The sequence below is a fragment of the Glycine max genome, chromosome 9, assembly GCF_000004515.6.
Source record: "Glycine max cultivar Williams 82 chromosome 9, Glycine_max_v4.0, whole genome shotgun sequence".
NCBI lineage: Eukaryota > Viridiplantae > Streptophyta > Magnoliopsida > Fabales > Fabaceae > Glycine > Glycine max.
In genome coordinates this window covers 46,689,205-46,708,465 of record NC_038245.2, presented here as the reverse complement: position 1 = coordinate 46,708,465, position 19,261 = coordinate 46,689,205, and the positions used below count along the sequence as shown (strand labels likewise).

The 19,261-nt window shown below is 30.2% G+C and overlaps 3 protein-coding genes across 4 annotated transcripts; 1 reads left to right on the top strand and 2 right to left on the bottom strand.

Moving 5' to 3' along the window:
• Window positions 1–2,783: 2,783 nt before the first annotated feature.
• On the bottom strand, window positions 2,784–3,654 carry LOC100803391 (thioredoxin H2). Its single transcript, XM_003534418.5, has 3 exons — window positions 3,452–3,654; window positions 3,243–3,365; window positions 2,784–3,158 (listed from the first exon to the last, which is right to left on the bottom strand). Exons 1-3 carry the CDS (start codon window positions 3,590–3,592, stop codon window positions 3,027–3,029), a joined length of 396 nt encoding a protein of 131 aa, XP_003534466.1. The 5' UTR covers window positions 3,593–3,654; the 3' UTR covers window positions 2,784–3,026.
• A 2,689-nt stretch (window positions 3,655–6,343) lies between these two features.
• On the bottom strand, window positions 6,344–6,945 carry LOC547759 (thioredoxin). Its single transcript, NM_001250511.1, has 3 exons — window positions 6,799–6,945; window positions 6,592–6,714; window positions 6,344–6,481 (listed from the first exon to the last, which is right to left on the bottom strand). The coding sequence occupies exons 1-3, from the start codon at window positions 6,943–6,945 to the stop codon at window positions 6,344–6,346; spliced, it is 408 nt and encodes a 135-aa protein (NP_001237440.1).
• A 7,261-nt stretch (window positions 6,946–14,206) lies between these two features.
• Window positions 14,207–18,331, top strand: LOC100802866 (probable serine/threonine-protein kinase PIX7). 2 transcript variants are annotated; one of them, XM_006587704.4, is made up of 6 exons: window positions 14,207–14,851; window positions 15,712–16,049; window positions 16,154–16,289; window positions 16,536–16,672; window positions 16,758–16,881; window positions 17,410–18,331. In XM_006587704.4, exons 1-6 carry the CDS (start codon window positions 14,668–14,670, stop codon window positions 17,910–17,912), a joined length of 1,422 nt encoding a protein of 473 aa, XP_006587767.1. In that variant the 5' UTR covers window positions 14,207–14,667; the 3' UTR covers window positions 17,913–18,331. The 2 variants fall into 2 exon arrangements, with proteins under 2 accessions (XP_006587767.1, XP_003534465.1); XM_003534417.5 differs by having other exon boundaries at window positions 16,533–16,672.
• Window positions 18,332–19,261: the final 930 nt, after the last annotated feature.

Sequence of the window (19,261 nt, the reverse complement as noted above, 5' to 3'; positions counted from 1 at the left end):
TAGATGTTTCATTAATTATATATATATATATATATATATATATATATATATATATATATATATATATATATATAAATGAAAGTTTCTAAAAAATAAGTAGGTGTAAGCTAACAAGTTACTCATTGGGTGTGTCAAAATTTTATAGTTATATATAGCTTGCTAATTATTACTCTCTTTAAAAATTAAGTGGATGTAACTTAGTGAACCTTGTATGTATTTGTTGACATACACCAACTTATAGGAGTAACTTTGACTATACCTTGGGTGTATTTTAAAATAATTATAATTTTAACTTGATAACTTGTGTGTAGATTTAGATTATCTCAAAATATATCGGCGGTAAAACTTGTTAATGTATTCTAACTAAAAAATAAATGTGCTTACACTAACAAATGGTTGTGAAATTTGTTAACCTAGACACTTATTTTTAGTTGTCATTTAACTTGTTTGCTAATGAGTGTAATAAAAAAAACGCCAATTAGTAGTTTTTTTAACAACTTAAATTATTTTAAAATTTAATAATATGCTTTTCAATTTTGATATATTAAACTTTTTATTTTAATAATTTATTTTAAATATTCAAATAATTACTAATTAGTTGTCTAAAGAGTGTATATGTGCATACATATTTTTTATTCTTATACAAATAACTTTTATATTACTATCTCCAATCTTATGTGGACTTTACAAGAATTAAGTTTTCTATTTAAAAAAAACAAAAAAAAAATACTTGTGTGATAAGTTTTTAAAAATTATTTTTAAAAAATATATTTTTCATTTTAAAATAAAAAATCAAAATATTTGTAAGTTGTTTTAGTTCTTTATTTTCATATTTTTATTACCTATATTCTTCTTTGTACAGTTCATTTTTTTAAGCTTATTTTACTCTCCAAAAATCAATTTTTGAAAATCAAAATAACTTTTAAAAGTTAAACAATATTAATGCAATGGAAAACTTTAATAATTAATTTAGTTAGTAATACTCGCTTTGCTTCTATGTTAAAAGCGGAAATGTCAGGACACTTTGACGCCCAACTAGGTTGTATTCGCATTAGACTTCTTCTTTTTTTTTCATTCTCTGTAAAACTTTACAAGTAGAATCAGTTTTGGTTGTTTTAATGAAAGTTATAGATAAAATTATCCTTCGAGAAATGGCATTGATCTCATGTCATTTAGATGTCTTCGACTCTAGATATAGTAAAAAAAATATTAATTCCCCCTATAAAAATAAAATAAAATTCATTTCTTGTTTTACAAAAAAAAAAACTAACTAAAAATTATTCTCTTCTTATTTTTATGTTTGAAGTTTGAACGCTAAATCATAAGTAAAATTCTATAACTATCTAAAACTAATGCTTATTTTCATATTCTGTTAAGTATTGGACAGTAAAAGTAAGTGGTCATGTTCTAAATGAAATCACAAATGATGGAAGTATGTTAAACAGATCTGATGTGTGAGCAACGAAAAGAAGGTTATGTCAAACAGATCTGTACGTGTATTCTCGGAATGTCAAACAGAGAACGTTGTATTGCAAGAGGAAAGTAGAGATTGGAAAGTGACAAAAATTGTAACGTATAGCTAATGCTTTTGTTCTTGAAAGTTGCAGCTTGAGTTTTGCCCTTGATCAATTCAAGTAAAGGAGTTATGTGACTTATGAAAAAAAAATTATATCAGATAATTGAGTCTTGAAATGCATTCAGCTATTGGAAAAGTGTTTTGAGTTATGGACTTATGTTCAATTACAGCTTGTTCTGGATAACTCCATTGCATCGAGGAAAGTCAAATTGGCAACTAAGTACTACAGTGGGTATTTAAACCAGCATATGTTACATTTTCATTTATAAAATTTTGAAGTCTCAAAGATCTGTTACTTTTTCATTTCTCATTGTAAACTGCAAAGGTTTGGTAATGTTACTTTCATGTTATATCCAACATTCTAAGCTTCCAATATATCAAAAATTTGTTTAATAGCTCTTTGGACAACACCAGCATCGATCACTCGAAAATTTGTCATTCTATAGTCAACAATATGTTTGTTAAGATATAGAATAGACAATACAAGACCTTTTATAGTTCTATTGATATGTAAAATATGTCTGCAATATGTTAAATTGTTAATCAATTGAAATTTAATCTACACTTTATAATTTACAGAGCCATTTTCCAAAGGTGAAAATTTTCCCCCCATTTCCATCGAATCAAAGACAATATTTAATTATATTTCTTACCAACTAGTTCATATTTAAATTTTTTTGAAAGCTTGTATTTTTTTAATAAATAATATAACAAGACATTTTTATTTTCCTAAAAAGAAGTTGTTTTCATGTATTTGAAAATTTAAAATTTATGATTATTTCATAATAAAAAAATCCTCTAAAGAACATTATTATCAAATTACTCCCAAATCTTCTAACAATTTTTTTCTCTTCTACCTTTACACATACCTTTTTTTGGTAATTCATTATGAAAAGGCTTTTTTTTGTTATTGTTGTATCAAAATGTAAGGTCTTTACTCTTCGCATTCTCTCAATGTGGTCTTCATGAAGAAAAAAGTTATTTCACAACTTCATAAAATTCACCTTAGTTTAAAAGATAACATAGGGAGATAGTAGAAAAGAAGTGTAGTCATTTTTAAAGAATGATCTATCCAGTTCACAAAGAATATAACTTGTTTTGTCACAATTAATTACTATACCACAAGAAATAATTTGCTTGAAGAGACAACCATATCAAACATTCAAGAAATAATTAAATAAAAACGCAAAGCATACACAGAGAAGAGTGAGAAAGTATTTTGGAAAATTATATATAACTGAAACAAACATCATCTTGGCGAAGAAACATAAAACCCAATAAGTTTAAATTGTACAACTTCATCATCATCATCACAAGCCTTGTACTTTATTTTTTTTTTCTATATTTTTTCCCTTGAAAAGAAAGATAGATAGACACACATATATAACATAGCTGAATACATAGGCTTGTTTGAATAGCTAGCATGGCATGTGGTGATTGATTCCACGTTTTATTGATAATGTTTCTGAATCTTGTTCTGGAGCTCGTCCTTCCTGGCGCCCACAACCCTATCAACTTCTTTTCCTTTCTTACACAACACAAACGTCGGCATCGCCTCCACCTTAAAATCCTTAGCCACATCCTATTCCGATTTAACCATAACACAATATTAACAAAACGAAAACCAACAAAATTAATTGGAGTGGATTAAGGAAGTCAAAATCACAGGTAATTCGTCGACATCGATCTTGACAAACTCAGCGTTGCTAAACTTCTTGGCCATCTCGTTAAATACCGGAGCTATGAATCTGCAAGGGCCGCACCACGACGCCGTGAAATCTATCACAACCTGATTTATATTTGTGATGCAGTTCAAAACAAAAAGGAATAAAACAAAAAAAAAGTGTAGGGAGGGTTCAGATGTAGGAATTTTACGAGCTTAGAGGTCTCTTTGACCTCGTTGAAGTGTAGCTGCCAGCGCTCCGACGAGTGGAACGGCAACACGTGTAAACTCTCCGACGACCCTTCGGCGACGGTGGACCCGCGGCCGAATAGGGCAGAAAATGCACTGCCCATTGTTTTGCGCTGCTATATATTCTTTTGTCACTGGTTATGCCCTATATATGCTGCTGCTGCTGCGCTTGGTTGCTTAATTACTACGCCTTATTATAGATAGATAGACAAGATTCTCATTCCTTATTTTCACCCACTTATCCACCTTTTCTTCTTTACTTTAATTTTCATTCAAAACCAACGAATTTATGAGATGATCATCACGCAAGTAGTTATGAACTTGAAACCTTTAAGTATATGATACCAGTTTCATTACTATTACTAAGAACTAACTATGCCACTATAATGGAGAGTGAAGTTACTTCTTAATTGTACTGCATTTTCTCTCACGAGATGCATTGCTTTGAGAAGAAGAAAATTATTATAATGATTTTTATAAAATTAATAAATATCATATAGTATAAAAATATGTTTTATTTTTATCCGTATGAATTAAAAATAAATATATAAAAAATTGCAATAACTTACCCATATCATTCAATCAATTAAAATAGACCTTTTTACGACAATAGTATCACATCAAAGGATCAACTCAGCAATAATAAGAAACAACTCACAAATATGATAAGATTACAAATAGTCTTCTAGTAAATATTAAGAGGACAAAGATACATTTGGATAAACCAATTTAACCATTTCTAATCTGTTGTTTGGATTGAAAATTAAACAATGGAAGGGAAAGGAATGGAACCCTTTCCATCCAATCCCACTATTTTTCAGCCTCTTCCTTCCCCACCAAATCGAGGTGTATGTGATGGAATCGTAAAATATTTTCTCTCAATATGTTAGTTAGAAGGGTTTTGCTTCACATTGTAGCTTGTCATCTATGTGCCCCATGGTGTGCATTCTTCCTCCCATTTATGATTTATCACTTGCAGCACATATACTCAACAACTAAATTAGGGGTATTCGTGGGTCGGTTTGAGTTAAGTTTAAGACTCAGTCCAATTAAATTTGATTGGTTTGATGCGGTTCAATTTTTATAATATTTTTTTTAAGCTCAACTCATTCATGAACAGTTTGATTTGATTCGATTCAGGTCAATGAATTATTTATTTAAATTTTTTTATTTTTTTTTAGAACTAGTATTTTATATCATGATTCATCCAAATATCCAATATAATTAACATAATATTATCAAATGTCTCAAAGTAACAAAATTGATTCATTTAATATCATCAACATAATATTCTAAAATAAACTAATAAAAATTAAAATAAAATATTATTCAACTAGATTTACTATAGTAGTTTGAATTACAATTATTTCGTATAAACTAATTTTTGCAAACAAATTTGTTACAATCATATTTGCTGAAATAAATAAACAAAATATGATTCATTAATATTATAAACATAACAACAAAAATAAATATAAAAAAAAGTAAAACAAATAACAATGTATATGAAAATAACACTTTAAGAAGTTTTAACACTGTATTCCAAACACTTGCAGATCCAACACTTAGAATATCAATGTTAACCGTATTTAAAGTCAAACCAAATAACTCTAAAAATTTTGATTAGTTTAAATCAAATACTATGAAGCTACTAAATTTTAACATGAAAAATTGATTCCTTGGCGAGGGTTGGGAGCAATCAAACTTGACGCTAACAGAGAAACATCAGCAAACACAAAAAGTAAGAAATGTCTGCAATTCTCATTTAGTATTGCCCACCAGTCCTTGGAATTATTCCATTCCATTTTAATTCATTTCATCTTCCTCTATTAACCCAAACATACTTTTAGGATGGCCTTCGATTAGAACACATGTGTGCCACCATAGGCCTATTGTAAACTTTCCCTACTCCTCTATTTTGCTTTGCGTGACTATGTACATCGTGATGGCAAGGACTCAAAATGGTTCAGGTTTAGAAGATCATTTTGGTGATAACTTTGATTAGTAGTTAGTGGTGACTATAAAGTATAAACGAATGAAGGGAGCAGAACGAGGAGATGAGAAGGAGTAAAATAAAACAAAACGAAATAAAAAAGTTCCATTCTATTATTTAAATAAGCTATGATGAGATGGAACAAAATTATTGTTGCATCTGATTCCTCCCAAATTGGAGGGAAAGTAAACTGTAGATACACAATAGAATGGGATAGAAAAGATTCCACTAACTTTCATCATATTCCCTTCTCCTCCGTTTCATCCTTTTACACCAGTCCAAACATTGCCTAAACATAACTTTTAAAAAATTGTTGTAAAAGCCAATAATTCTATTATTCATGACAGTCCATAATCAAACCAAAGATGAAATTTTTGTATGATATTTATGTATTCTAATTAAACTCAAGTTCCAGTTATAATCCTCCAAAAAGAAATCGTTATGACCTGTTTGTTTAGGAAGTTTAGTCATTTTGAAAGATGGCCTACTCAGGTCACACAATGAAGAGAACTTTTGACATAAATTACACCACAACCTGGACACCACATGAGTGTTGCAATAGCCAAAAAACATTAACCAGTCATGTGCAGTCTTTGCAGCTACCACCATATCACACAAAAACACAACACACCCAAAAACACAGAGTGAGACAGTATTCTCAATTTCTATATATAACAACAATTTTTGCTAAAATATGAAACAGACACCTTCCTGAAGAAGCAACCGAACAAGTTTAAATTTTACAACCCCATCCATCATCATCATAACACTATAGCCAAATGAAACAATTTAAACACTGTTTTAATTATTTTTGTTTCTCTTGAAAAGAAAGATAAATAACTGGATAAATTGGATTACAGAGCTAAGATTGCGATCGATGTTTCTCAATCTTCTTTTCGAGCTCGTCCTTCTTTGCGCCCACAACCTTGTCGACTTCCTTCCCTTTCTTACACAACACGAACGTCGGCATCGCCTCCACATTAAACTCCTTCGCCACATCCTATTCCCCCCCCAAAAAAAAAAATCCAAAACAGAAAAAGAAAAGGTTCAGAATCATTCACGGAAACAGAAATGGAAGTCAATTAAGAAGAATAAGGATGCGAAAATCACCGGCAATTCGTCGACGTCGATCTTGACGAAGTCAACGTCGGTGAACTTTTCGGACATGGCGTGAATCGCTGGCTCTATGAATTTGCAAGGGCCGCACCACGACGCCGAGAAATCTATCACAACCTAATTATAATTTTTAAAGGAAAAGGTTAAGATTGAGAATCGGATCCAGCAAAATTGGGGGAAAATCGAGATCTAGGGATTTACGAGCTTATTGGTTTCTTTGAGCTCGTTGAAGTGGAGCTGCCAGCGCGCCGAAGAGTGGAAAGACTGGACCCTAGAAGCAGAACTCTCCGGCGAAGACGTCGCCGCCGTTGCGGCACCGCCAGTTAAGGCAGAAAGTATAGCGCCCATTGCTTTGCGGTGGTGATCGTGGTATTCCTTTCTCACTAGATATAGATTCGGAAGATAGTACTTCATTCCATTTATGTTGCATTATCAAGATATGAAGATTTTTACCCTCATAATTAATTATATATTATTAAATTCTTTTCCTTTTAAAAAATAAATTATTTATTTTAATTTAAATTTTTTTAGGTGAATTTGTATAAATAAGTGTTATTCTTATATATAATTGAAATTTATAATAAGTAAATATTTATATATATATGTATTATATTATAATTCAAATTTGTAATTAATAAATAACATAAATATATAGATTTTATTTTTAAAATATAATAAATAATTTATATTGTAATAAAAAAATTATTTTTTTATTGAAATTTTTTTAAACAAATTATTGAAATTTAATTTAGAAATTAAAATAAAAAATTTAATTTGAGAAGAAAAAAAATTAAAATATTTCCTTTATCAGTCATTATAAATATTTAATTAAATATATTTTCCATAAATAATTACAAACTACTTTCTTCATTCTATAATAATTATTCATAAGAAAAAAAACTATCTCAAATTAATTATTATTTTAATTTTTTAATGTAATATTAATTATTTTTTCATTTATATTCCTTATAATATTAATTATATGAATTATAAAAACAAAAAAAATAAATTAATAATGAAAATTTTAATTTTGTAAAAATATTATTTTATTTCATTTATTTATAAGTTTTAATTGATATATGTAAAAATAATTATAATGAGACAAAAGGAGTATTTGATAATTTTATAAATATATAAAAATGTAATAGTGTCATAAAAAAACTGACAAAGGAAAGGATTCTAATATACAATTTCAAGGTATTACAATAATTATTTTCGGTAAAATGGCTAATTGGCTATTTCATTTGTTGTTTGACTTCAACGGGAAAAAAGAAGTGAAAGTCACCAGAGCTTTCTTTTCCTTAAGAAAAGTTAAAGTAGAAAGGACAAATTTAATTAAATTGATGATAACAACTTAGAGCAAATTGACCCAATCAGTGGTGACGGAGATGTCAATATTTGTCTGAATTTGTGAGCATCTTTGCAAAAACAAGGAATGGAAGCTTTACCTATAGGAATTGTGTTGTAGATGACGGAGAAGTAGCGAGTTTGAGTGAAAATTGAAAGGAACCCCAGGTTGGAGTCTTTGGAAGACAACGATGCTAATTATCAATTCCTTTCATTATTACAAAAACCTAAGGTGGAAGCTATAACCATTTTAGATCAACATTAAAAATTCTTGATGTCATTCTTTTTATTCTTTATTCTTCTTTTTTTTTTTTTTCACTTTCCCTAAGGGTGTATTTTGAGTTTACATGTACCAAAACAATGTTGGTGTTTTTCAACACTTCATTTAGTTATTGTAAAAGCAAATTTTGTTTTCTTCCAAAACATACATTCAAAATAAACATAATAAAGTGGGTTATTAGTAACAATCATTTTGGATTCACTTTCTTAGATTGATAGGTAATCGCATTAGATCTACTTCTTATTTTGCTAATTTTTAAAACCTTTTTTTCAAAAGACTTTTCAAGGCAGTATTTTTATTTCTCATATTTTAGCATAAATCTCCACGTATTGACTACCCATCAAAATATCATGCAATGCTCTATATGATGTCCTTATCGAGTAAGAATCCAATTGCTCTTTCAACAATATCCACCCGTCACATTCTTTCCTACAAACATTTAGCTGGCTGAATCGTCCCATTTAGACGGTTCACCAATCTTTTTTTTTTCCATTGAAACATTTTTTTTCTTATGTGGGAAGCATTTGAGAAAGTGTAGTTTAGTACTTTTCGGGGCTTTTTATCTGAATTTCTTGTGGGAATTTAATTGTGTGAACAAACTTGTAAAGGAGAGGGAATTCGACAAGAAAAGAAGTATCCATTAGGTGTTTATTTTCTTTCCGAATCCATTATTTCTCTGCATTACCTATGCAATAAAGGTTCTCTTTGAGGCTATTCATACAGCTAGGCAATGCCATAAGGAACTGGTTCGAGACATTTATTTGTTATATTGTTCAAGTTGGAGCCTTAATTTAAGTTTAGTTCCTAGAGAACCTAAAAGTGCTGCTGATGGAGGTGTTTATAAACATGTTAAATGTTAATTGCAGTTGGCAGTTGGAATAACCCACCAAACTCCCAAACTTTTTATCCTGGAAGCTCTTGATGTGGATAGCCGTACCTTGTAATTTGTTCTTATTTCATAATACACCAAAAACAAAATACAACAAAATCCAACCCATATAACCCGGTCTGTATTAAAGAATAGCCAAGAGGCCAAGTGGTTAGAAGCTGGATGAAGCTGCTACTATAGAAAGTTCAAAAAGCCTTGTTGAACCTAACCAAACATATAACTTGTTAATCATCATATATACTTCTGTTAAAAAATAATCATCATATCAAATCAAATATCAAAATAACAATAAATGACTAATATGTGGATTAGTCATAAATATCTCTTTATTTTTGTTTCCTTCTATAAGTTTAAATCTTTATCAGTTTTTGCTCAGATATTTTGACAACGTAGCTGCCATGATAGATAAGCGAATAAACATGTAAACACATTTAAAATTTTGAAAGCTTGTGTTTTTAAAATAAATAATATAATAAGACATTTTTATTTCCCTAAAAAAAAATTGTTTTCATGTATTTGAAAATTTAAAATTTATGATTATTTCATAATAATAAAAATCCTCTAAAGAACATTATTATCAAATTACTCCTACATCTTCTAACAATTTTTTTTCTCTTCTACCTTTACACGTACCTTTTTACGTAATTCATTATGAAAAGGCTATTTTTTTTATTGTATCAAAATGTAAGGTTCTTACTCTTCCCATTCTCTCAATGTGTTTTCAAAGCTCTCTTCCTTCTCTCCTTGGAAGATACATTACACACACTACTTCACAACTAGCAAAAATAAATATTTTCCTCAATTACTTTAAAGTATTCTTCATTTATTTCTTGATTTATACTTAACTTTTTTTAACCGTTCATCCATTTCAATTTAAAAACAACCTTAAATCATAATATAATTTATATATTAAAAATATTTATTTATTGTAATTATATATTTATCCTTTATAGTACACAAAATGAAACACTAAGGGTGTGTTTGGTTTGCATTTTCATTTTCTGTTTTCATTTTTTGTTTTCATTTTCTGAAAACTGTTTTCATTTTTAAAAGATTTGAATTCTGAAAACATGTTTGATTTGACTTCTTGTTTTCTGTTTTCATGAAATAAAAATACTGAAAATTTATGATATATTGACGTCTTGTCTTTTTGTATTTTTAGATTTGTTTAAAATTACATTCATTGTCACCGCAATTTCATTTTAATCGAAATGAGGTTTATGTTCTCAACTAAAAACACTGAAAACGAAAATTTATTTTTTTCATTTTCTGGTTGTTTCCTGTATTCATTTTCACTGAAAATATTTTCAAAAATCCAACCAAATACATTTTTATCACCGTTTTCTGTTTTCACTGAAAATGAAAACAGAAAACAACCAAACCAAACACCCCCTAAGCTTCTTGTATTGTAAGGAATAAATGTGTCGAAGATAAACTGAACACTACTCTTGGTAAAGTCTAAGTCTAAGTGACAGGAAGTAGAAGTATATAGATCAAAACATTACAAACAAAATCTACAGATCTGTTTTGTTTTGTATTTTTTAATTTATTATTTATTCCTCCGTATGCTATTCTTCTCCACTACAGTATTCCGTTGTTTATACTTGTTCCCACATGCCTTTTTTATTTTAACATTTTTCTCTGTTTGCTTTCGTGTATAACTATGGGATACTGAAGTTTCCAACTTGTTTTGTCCGTATGTTATGTTATTAACCTCAATGGAATGTTTCCATCTCTTCTCTCCTATTTATTTTGTCCCATCTTTTTCCCATTTCCACTTTCAGTTTTTCATCGTGTTATATGAAGAAAAAGAAAAAAAAGACCTAGCTAAAGTACAATTAAAAAGAAAGAATAAACCATCATTTTAATCCTTATTGTTATATTAGTCTTAAAAATTAGGAAAATTTTCAATTATTTTATTTACATTCTTAAACTTAATTATTTATTATCATTTTTCTCCCTAAATATATATTAATATTATCACTTATGTCGTATATTTTTCTTTTTAAATTTAAACTAATGTAATTAACAGATTTCACTTTCAGAAATTTATTTAAAATTTTATTTTTTTTAGTACAAGGAGATAAGAAGAAGAAAAAAAGAGAGAAGAAAAATAATAAAATGGTGGAATACTATACTCTTTGAAGATGATATTTATTCTATAAAATATAGTACAAGGATATCAGCACTGGGCCACACACTCACAGAACCCAACCATTTAAAGGCCCAGCGAGGCACTCTGAAAATGATTGATTGCATTGTCTCTTCTCCACGAATTGGCTCATAAAACGTTTCAAAAGTTAGGCACTATTTCTATATTGCTCACGAGTCATGAGTTGTCACATCCCAGTACACGAAAAATGGGTAAACATATGTTGCTGATAAAAAAAAAAATACACTAATGGGAATAACGTGGCATATTGTGAATGATGGAACGAATGATGGTGCAATTGCTCCTAAGTCCTAAATTGGCTAACACGATTATATTGACAGTTTTGTTAATTATTGTCTATAAGATATAATTAAAGAATTCAAAAGTTGTATGTTTTTACCAAACTGTTAACATCAACATTTTTCGATTATCGATAAATAATTTTTCATAAAATATTAAGAAATAATCTTTTAATAGATTATTTTAATTAAGTGTTAAAATATAGTCTTTTAGTTAATTGTATGGTTATAAAAGAAATAAAGATTTAAAAAATATTAAGATATTAGAAGATATCAACGGTAAAGATTAAAGATAAAAATTATCAAGGTGAACGAAAACCAGTTATCAATCGTAAAAATTGAAGATAAAATCATCAATGATAGAGATCGAAGACCAGAGTCATTGATGTTAAAGATTTTACGGGAGTTTATAACGGTTAAGGGTAGTTATAATTGTACTTTATAAATATAGAACTTTATGTTGTAATAAGGAAGTTGATATACAAACACTTAATTTCTCAAAACACCAACACACCTACCATTGAAATGGGCAAAAATTCATCAGGTTATTGTGTATATATTTAATTTCTCACTTTGTATGAATTTATATCTGTTTATTTTACTGCCTATTTTTAAACCCTTGACTTCTTTCAATCTCCATTTGTTTTCAAAAATTTATTTTTCCAATTCATATTTCTTATTATTATCGAAATTACTTACAAACTAATTATTGAATCGAAAACACTTTCATTAAAAGTTATTATATTATTTTATAAATTACCTTATTACAACTAAAATTGATATGTTTATTGAAATTATTACCGTAGTTTACATTAAATATTAAACAATTTTCTATTGAGTTGAAAACTAGAAACTTGTTTATTTGACTTAAAAGAACTCATAATCAAAAATGGATTCTATGTCTCACTTTTAAACATTTATTTGTTAATAGAATCATTGAAAATTCTTTTACTATCTTGAAAACATTTTCCTTTGGAGGAATAGATATAATTTTCACCATTAACACAAACAAAAAAGGAATATTTAATATTGAGATAGGGATCAATTGAAACCATATATTTAAGGCTTAAATATGTTTTTTTTTATTTCTAATATATATCTGAATTTTGCATTTAATCTCCGGTAATTTTTTTTCATTTTTGCTTTTTGACATTTGAAAAGTTTTATTTTTTATCGCTGCCAATAGGATTTCTCCCTTAACTAGTAACATGACAATTAACTTTTTAAAAATACGTTTTGTTACGATTTTAAAATCGTCGATATTCATTTTAAAATTAAAATTACATTTTATAGAGACTAAAAATCACCATAAACAATTCATTTTGAATTTTCAATTTCCTAACACCACCACCTTCACTTTTTCATCATCAAACTAAACCTCTAACTAAAATCTATGCGTGCCACCATCACTATCAACGACCACCACCATCGTTGCACAACTACGCCACCCCTTAACCACTGGATCTGGTTGCGCACCAACCTTGCCACCTTCCTCCAACATCATGCACTTCCTCAATCTTCAAATTTGATTGCACGCAACCCTTTTGCGACAAACACTTCTTCTCGCATGCAAACTTGTACCAATAGCATTGTGCACCAGTTACCACCATGAACAATACTGACATAACCCCTACTAGCACCATCACGCGCCCGGCTATGCCCAACCTCGACGCTATCACACCGCTTGCACCACCTCAACGCCACCTTGCACAATGCACCATCGCGACTTCGATGGTGAAATTAGGAAGTAATGCAACTTTGTTAATTAATTAATTAATTAGAAGCAACAACTTTTTAAATTTAAGATTTGTTTTAGAAGGTGAAGGTTGAAGGAGAAGGTAGGTGAAGCATTGGTGGGATGACTCAAAAGAGGGTCTTCAATTTTATTTTTTACTTTAATTAATTCCGGCGGATAAAATTATAATTATACTTTTGAAACGAATACTGGTGATGACTGAATGGTTATAAATCGTGTTATCAAATATTTAACAGACACAAGATCGTTTAATTGACAATACAGACCTAAAATAAAATTTTCAAATATTAAGGATGCGAAGAAAAATCATTACGAAATAAACATAAAATTCATATATATATATTAAAAATAAAAACACGGCGTATATTTAATAATATAATGAAGAAATTATTAATTAGTTTTGTGTGTAGCATATATAAATACAATTTTTGACTGCACCATATATAAATACAATTAAGTACTTATTAATTAGTTGTATGTGTACCATATATTTCTATAAAGGTTGTGTATGAAGATAAGCCACCAACTATGCATATTAATTTACTGCACCATATATAAATACAATTTTTGACTGCACCATATATAAATACAATTAAGTACTTATTAATTAGTTGTATGTGTACCATATATTTCTATAAAGGTTGTGTATGAAGATAAGCCACCAACTATGCATATTAATTTACTAACTAACGTAACACTTAATTATGGCTTTCATTTAATGATTGAGATATTTCGTCTATATTTTTGTAGGCAAAAGAACATTATCTTGTGTGAAATAATTCAGAGTGCAAAAAATGAAAGTCAAACAATTCAGAGGAAAAGTAGATATTGTAAGTTGTAAACTAGCAACTAGCAAGTGCTCTTCTCTCAAAAAAGCAAAAAAAACATAAAGAAATGGCTGTCACTTTCTCGCTCCTGCCCGCCCTGCCCGACTGCCAACTTTCACACCTGAAGCCTGCCCGGCCGGCCCGTTGTTAAAAAACTCTCTCTTTCACATGCAGTCTTCCACTGCCTCTCTCTTCCACCACCTACAGCCCCTTTGGACTCATTTTCATAACCGGGTTTCTGTTTGTCTTTGTGTTTTTTTTTTAAAACTCAATTAACTGTGTACTCGTGTTGATCCTTTTGTTGTGATTCAAAACAGTGATGTTGTTGTTCTTTTAGTTCTGTTGATTATGATTTTATGATCATGATCATGTTGATGGGGTTCTAAAGTCTTCAATTATTGAAAGTGAGGTTGCTTGAAGTGGCCTTTTTTATTTATTTCCTTTCGTTTTTTTATCCTAAAGTCTGAAACTTGTGGGAATTTTGAGCATGAAAAGTTCTTTGTAAGAGTTTTATGGAAAGATGGGGTTTAGGAATAATGCAATTCAGGCTGGGAGTTTGGATGTGGGAAAGTCAAAGGTAAGTTTGCAAAAGGATGGTGCTGAGAAGGAAATTGGGTGCTGTGTTAAATTCTGTTTCATTGGTAGCTGTATACCTTCAAGATCAAAGGTTGATAACTCCATAAGTGGCACTAGTGCTAACAGTGGTAATTTTCTTTCCTTGTTGATATGCCTCTCTTCTTAAGTTTCAGGAAATTATTTCAATTTGACATTGATTTTGGGTGAAAAGAGAAAATTTCATCTTTACCCTTTGGTTGAATCCACCACCCCTTTATCTCTCCAATTTTAAGAAACAATAAGGATTGCGTGTTAATTAAAGTAATATGAAGTTTTATTGTACTTTTACTCCTAGAGGAAGTTAGAGGAATACCTAGTTTATTTGCATATAATTGAGTTTCAAAATAATGATCTGTGGTGCATTACCGTTGGAAAGCTGCATAATCTTTGTGTAAACAGTAGCAGTAACGCTATTTACATTTGATCTTGTCCAAAAGGCTGAGGAAGGTATCCACTATCTACTTAACTGTCATGACAATTTAATAGCAACTTGAGATTCTCAAAGGGTAATGGTGGGGTGAGATTTCAGTAAAGGTCAAAATTCATAGGTTCAATCGCTAAACAAGAAAAGATAAAGGGAAAATTATTTTAGTTGATTCATCCAACAGAAAAAGATATCATGATTTGAAACTTAGTATTGGCATTGAGAGTTCATTATTGAATCTTATATAATAATGAAAGTTTATCTATTTTTTTTAATTGCCTTGAACAAAATCATTAATTTTTTTATACCAAAAAACATAATGATTTTGTCCACGGATGGTATCATCATTGTACGACCATTTTAACACCACTCTGCGCGATAGTATTTAGTTACTGTACAATGTTTCTGATCCTGTAATGAAGTTGCATAAAGTGTTGCACATCAGGATCATATCATGAAATAGTGATTTTTTAATTCTTAAATCCTGAAGAAGTAATAATTTAATTTATGATTTTTTTTAAACAGTGGAAAAAACATCTGCATCTGAGAAAAGCAAGAAGGAAACAAATGCTCCTCCAGGGTCCTCTACATCAACCAGTAATGCAGAAAGTGTCCCTTCCACTCCAAAATTCAGTGAGGAGTTGAAGGTTTCTTCTCGTTTGAGAAAATTTACATTCAATGAGCTTAAATTGGCCACTAGGAATTTCAGGCCGGAGAGTCTTCTTGGCGAGGGAGGGTTTGGTTGTGTGTTCAAGGGTTGGATTGAGGAAAATGGAACTGCACCTGTGAAACCTGGTACTGGGCTTACTGTTGCAGTCAAGACCCTCAACCATGATGGACTGCAGGGTCACAAAGAGTGGCTTGTATGAAACTTACATATCCTTCTTATCAACTTTTTTCCTTCTATGAATTTTTCTTTTACAGTTTTTCTTTCTTAACAATTTCCCTTTTTTTTCTCCCTTCTCAGGCAGAGTTAGACATTCTTGGTGACCTTGTCCATCCGAATCTGGTCAAATTGGTTGGTTTCTGTATTGAAGATGACCAAAGATTATTGGTTTATGAATGTATGCCTCGTGGAAGTTTGGAGAACCACCTCTTCAGAAGTACACTTTGAACCTGTCTTATTTCTAATCATGTCTTCACTACTGCTTGTTTATAACTGCAGTCCTTGTTTTTGCAGTAAATTTAGTGAATTCATAGGATTTTATGCTTAAAGAAAATATAAACCATAAGATAACGATTCTCGTCCTATAATGCATTGTTCTTTCTGCTTAGCACTATTCTCTTTGAATTTTTTATGCATAAGGAAGTTCATTGTTTTCTGGTAACAACCATGAATTGTGCAGAAGGGTCGTTGCCTCTTCCTTGGTCTATTAGAATGAAAATTGCACTTGGTGCTGCAAAAGGTCTTACTTTTCTCCATGAAGAAGCTCAGAGGCCTGTAATCTATCGTGATTTTAAGACATCTAATATTCTGTTAGATGCGGTATGTGAGTTAACCAGGAAAAAGGTTTTTAATTATTTTTTATCCATCCTCCAACATAAAAACATAAAAACATAATTGTTTTTAGGAATACAATGCCAAACTCTCTGATTTTGGACTCGCCAAAGATGGTCCTGAAGGGGAAAAGACACACATATCAACAAGAGTCATGGGAACATATGGTTATGCAGCTCCTGAATATGTGATGACTGGTGAGTTTCCTTTTTAATTTTGTGTTTCATTAACTTCAGACTTTGCAACATGATTCAGGCTCTAGATTGCTTATGACATCTCGGATTGTGTACATTATTGGCCTCTAGGTGTTCTTATATATGGAATGAAATATTTTACCAGCTGCTTTTGTTGCAGTAATATTATTTTTAAGCTAAATTTCAGTTTGTTATAAGTTCTCCAGCCTGTCATAAATAAGCTTCTTTTTTCACCAGCACAAAATCAAGATTTTGTTTGCTTGTAAAGAGTTGAAATTATAAATGTATCAAAACCAAATGCATGCCTCATCTTTAAAAACAGGGAAAGGTGACCACAGGACTTTAAAACTTTAAAAGTTGCATGTAGTTAGATTAAGTCTTTTTTTTTTTCTTCATCACATTATATAAATATTCCTTTTAACTAGATTTTTATTTCCATGATAACTAGATATCGTTTCTCAATTGATGTCATCTTTGCATAGTTTTGCATTTGGAGTTTTAATTTTGACCTTAACTGTCAATTCTGATTAGGACATTTGACATCAAAAAGTGATGTCTATAGTTTTGGAGTAGTGCTACTTGAAATGCTCACTGGCCGACGATCTATCGATAAAAATAGACCAAACGGGGAACACAATCTTGTGGAGTGGGCAAGACCTGTACTAGGAGACCGGAGGATGTTACTACGAATAATTGACCCTCGCCTTGAAGGTCACTTCTCTGTTAAAGGGTCACAGAAGGCTGCGCAGCTTGCTGCTCAATGCCTTAGCCGTGATCCGAAATCCAGACCTATGATGAGCGAAGTTGTTCAAGCTCTGAAGCCTTTGCAAAACCTCAAGGATATGGCTATCTCATCTTATCACTTCCAGGTTGCGCGAGTAGATCGTACCATGTCCATGCCTAAAAATGGTATGCAAGCACAGTTAGCATCTTTATCGAGGAAGGGTCAACCAGTGAGGATCTTGTCAAGTCCAAAAGGTCCTCATGGTTCTCCATATCATCACTATATCAAGTCACCAAAACCTAATGGATAAGAATCATGGTTCTCTCTTTGATTTGCTTCTCTATTCATTCCGTTCCCTTACAACTTAGGCTATCAAATGAACAGAAACTGTTTGTGTTTTGAAAATTTGAGGAATTATTAGAGTTTTCTGACCTTATCTTATCTCAAATAAGGTTTGGGGGGGGGGGGGGGGGGACCATGAGACAGTTTACGGGATTTTAAAGTTTAGTGGGACCAAGTTGACCAAACTTGAATAGAAAAACTAGAACACAGTTTTCACATGTGGAATTTGTTACTGTGAAGTTGCTATACTTTTTCTACCATTTCACAGGCTTTCTTCTTCCTTTCAGAATGTACTTTTGTAAAGAAAACAGGTGGTGGTGTTAACTCATGTTATTCATAGATATTTTTACATACTCAATCGTCAATGTACTTTTCAGTTAATAATTATCAATGTAATTAAATGTTGGCTAGAGTTTGGAATTTGATAGACTTAAAAAGTTCTGGATATTTTTACGAACTTGCGGCTCTGTGTTTGTTCTTTCTTACTTTCTCGTTTTTTATTTTGGTAATGTTTCTTACTTTCTCGTATCATGAAAGATACTAATCTATATCATTATTATCTCATATACAAAAAATTGTCTATTTTTATCATAAAGATTTTTTTTTTGTCATGAATTTTGATTGTATTATTTAGTACAAGTTGATACACTTTTTAATTGTATCATTAGTATTTCTTAAATTCTCAATGCAAATATCTCTTATTTATTAATTCTAGTTCTTTATTTTTCACCACATTACCAAATTATATTTTTTTTACTATCTTTCTTTTCTATTCACTTCAAATATTGTGTGAATTTTTTTAAAAAAAAATTATTTAGAATTACATATTATTTTAAAAATAATCAATAATAATTATTTTTAAGTTGAGATTTTGCTTAATGGATCTGGTATCATTTGTACCAACAACATTGTTTAGTATTTATAAGTTTTATTATCTTTAGTCTCATTCTTATAAAAAAAACTGATAATATATTACATATCTTCACTTATTAGAGCCCGTGAATATGAATGTGCTAAAATTGGGGTTGGAAGCTTCCTTTTAAGGCTTGAGCCGAGAAATGAGATGGCAAATGCTGTAGAAGAGGAGCTTGAAAAGTTGTTATTTTGGCCTATTATCTCTTTTCTGTGTTTATCTTTCTTTATGTAAAATGTTGCTCTTTTAAAATCATTGAAGCCGGAAAAATATTACTCCTTGTTAAATTATTTAGAGATTAATAAATTAAGTCAACCTTAATTACCTTTCAAAAATAAATTGAATTTATCTTGTCATGGTCAGTGTGATGGAAAGCCATTGGTCAAGCAATCACGCACAACAGA

Coding starts and splice junctions, on each gene's coding strand:
- LOC100803391 (XM_003534418.5), bottom strand. CDS start 3,592: ATGGGCAGTGCATTTTCTGCCCTATTCGGCCGCGGGTCCACCGTCGCC. Junction 3,366..3,451: donor TCAAAGAGACCTCTAAGCTC/GTAAAATTCCTA, acceptor AATATAAATCAG/GTTGTGATAGATTTCACGGC. Junction 3,159..3,242: donor TCGATGTCGACGAATTACCT/GTGATTTTGACT, acceptor AAATCGGAATAG/GATGTGGCTAAGGATTTTAA.
- LOC547759 (NM_001250511.1), bottom strand. CDS start 6,945: ATGGGCGCTATACTTTCTGCCTTAACTGGCGGTGCCGCAACGGCGGCG. Junction 6,715..6,798: donor TCAAAGAAACCAATAAGCTC/GTAAATCCCTAG, acceptor AATTATAATTAG/GTTGTGATAGATTTCTCGGC. Junction 6,482..6,591: donor TCGACGTCGACGAATTGCCG/GTGATTTTCGCA, acceptor GGGGGGGAATAG/GATGTGGCGAAGGAGTTTAA.
- LOC100802866 (XM_003534417.5), top strand. CDS start 14,668: ATGGGGTTTAGGAATAATGCAATTCAGGCTGGGAGTTTGGATGTGGGA. Junction 16,050..16,153: donor AGGGTCACAAAGAGTGGCTT/GTATGAAACTTA, acceptor CTCCCTTCTCAG/GCAGAGTTAGACATTCTTGG. Junction 16,673..16,757: donor CTAATATTCTGTTAGATGCG/GTATGTGAGTTA, acceptor AATTGTTTTTAG/GAATACAATGCCAAACTCTC.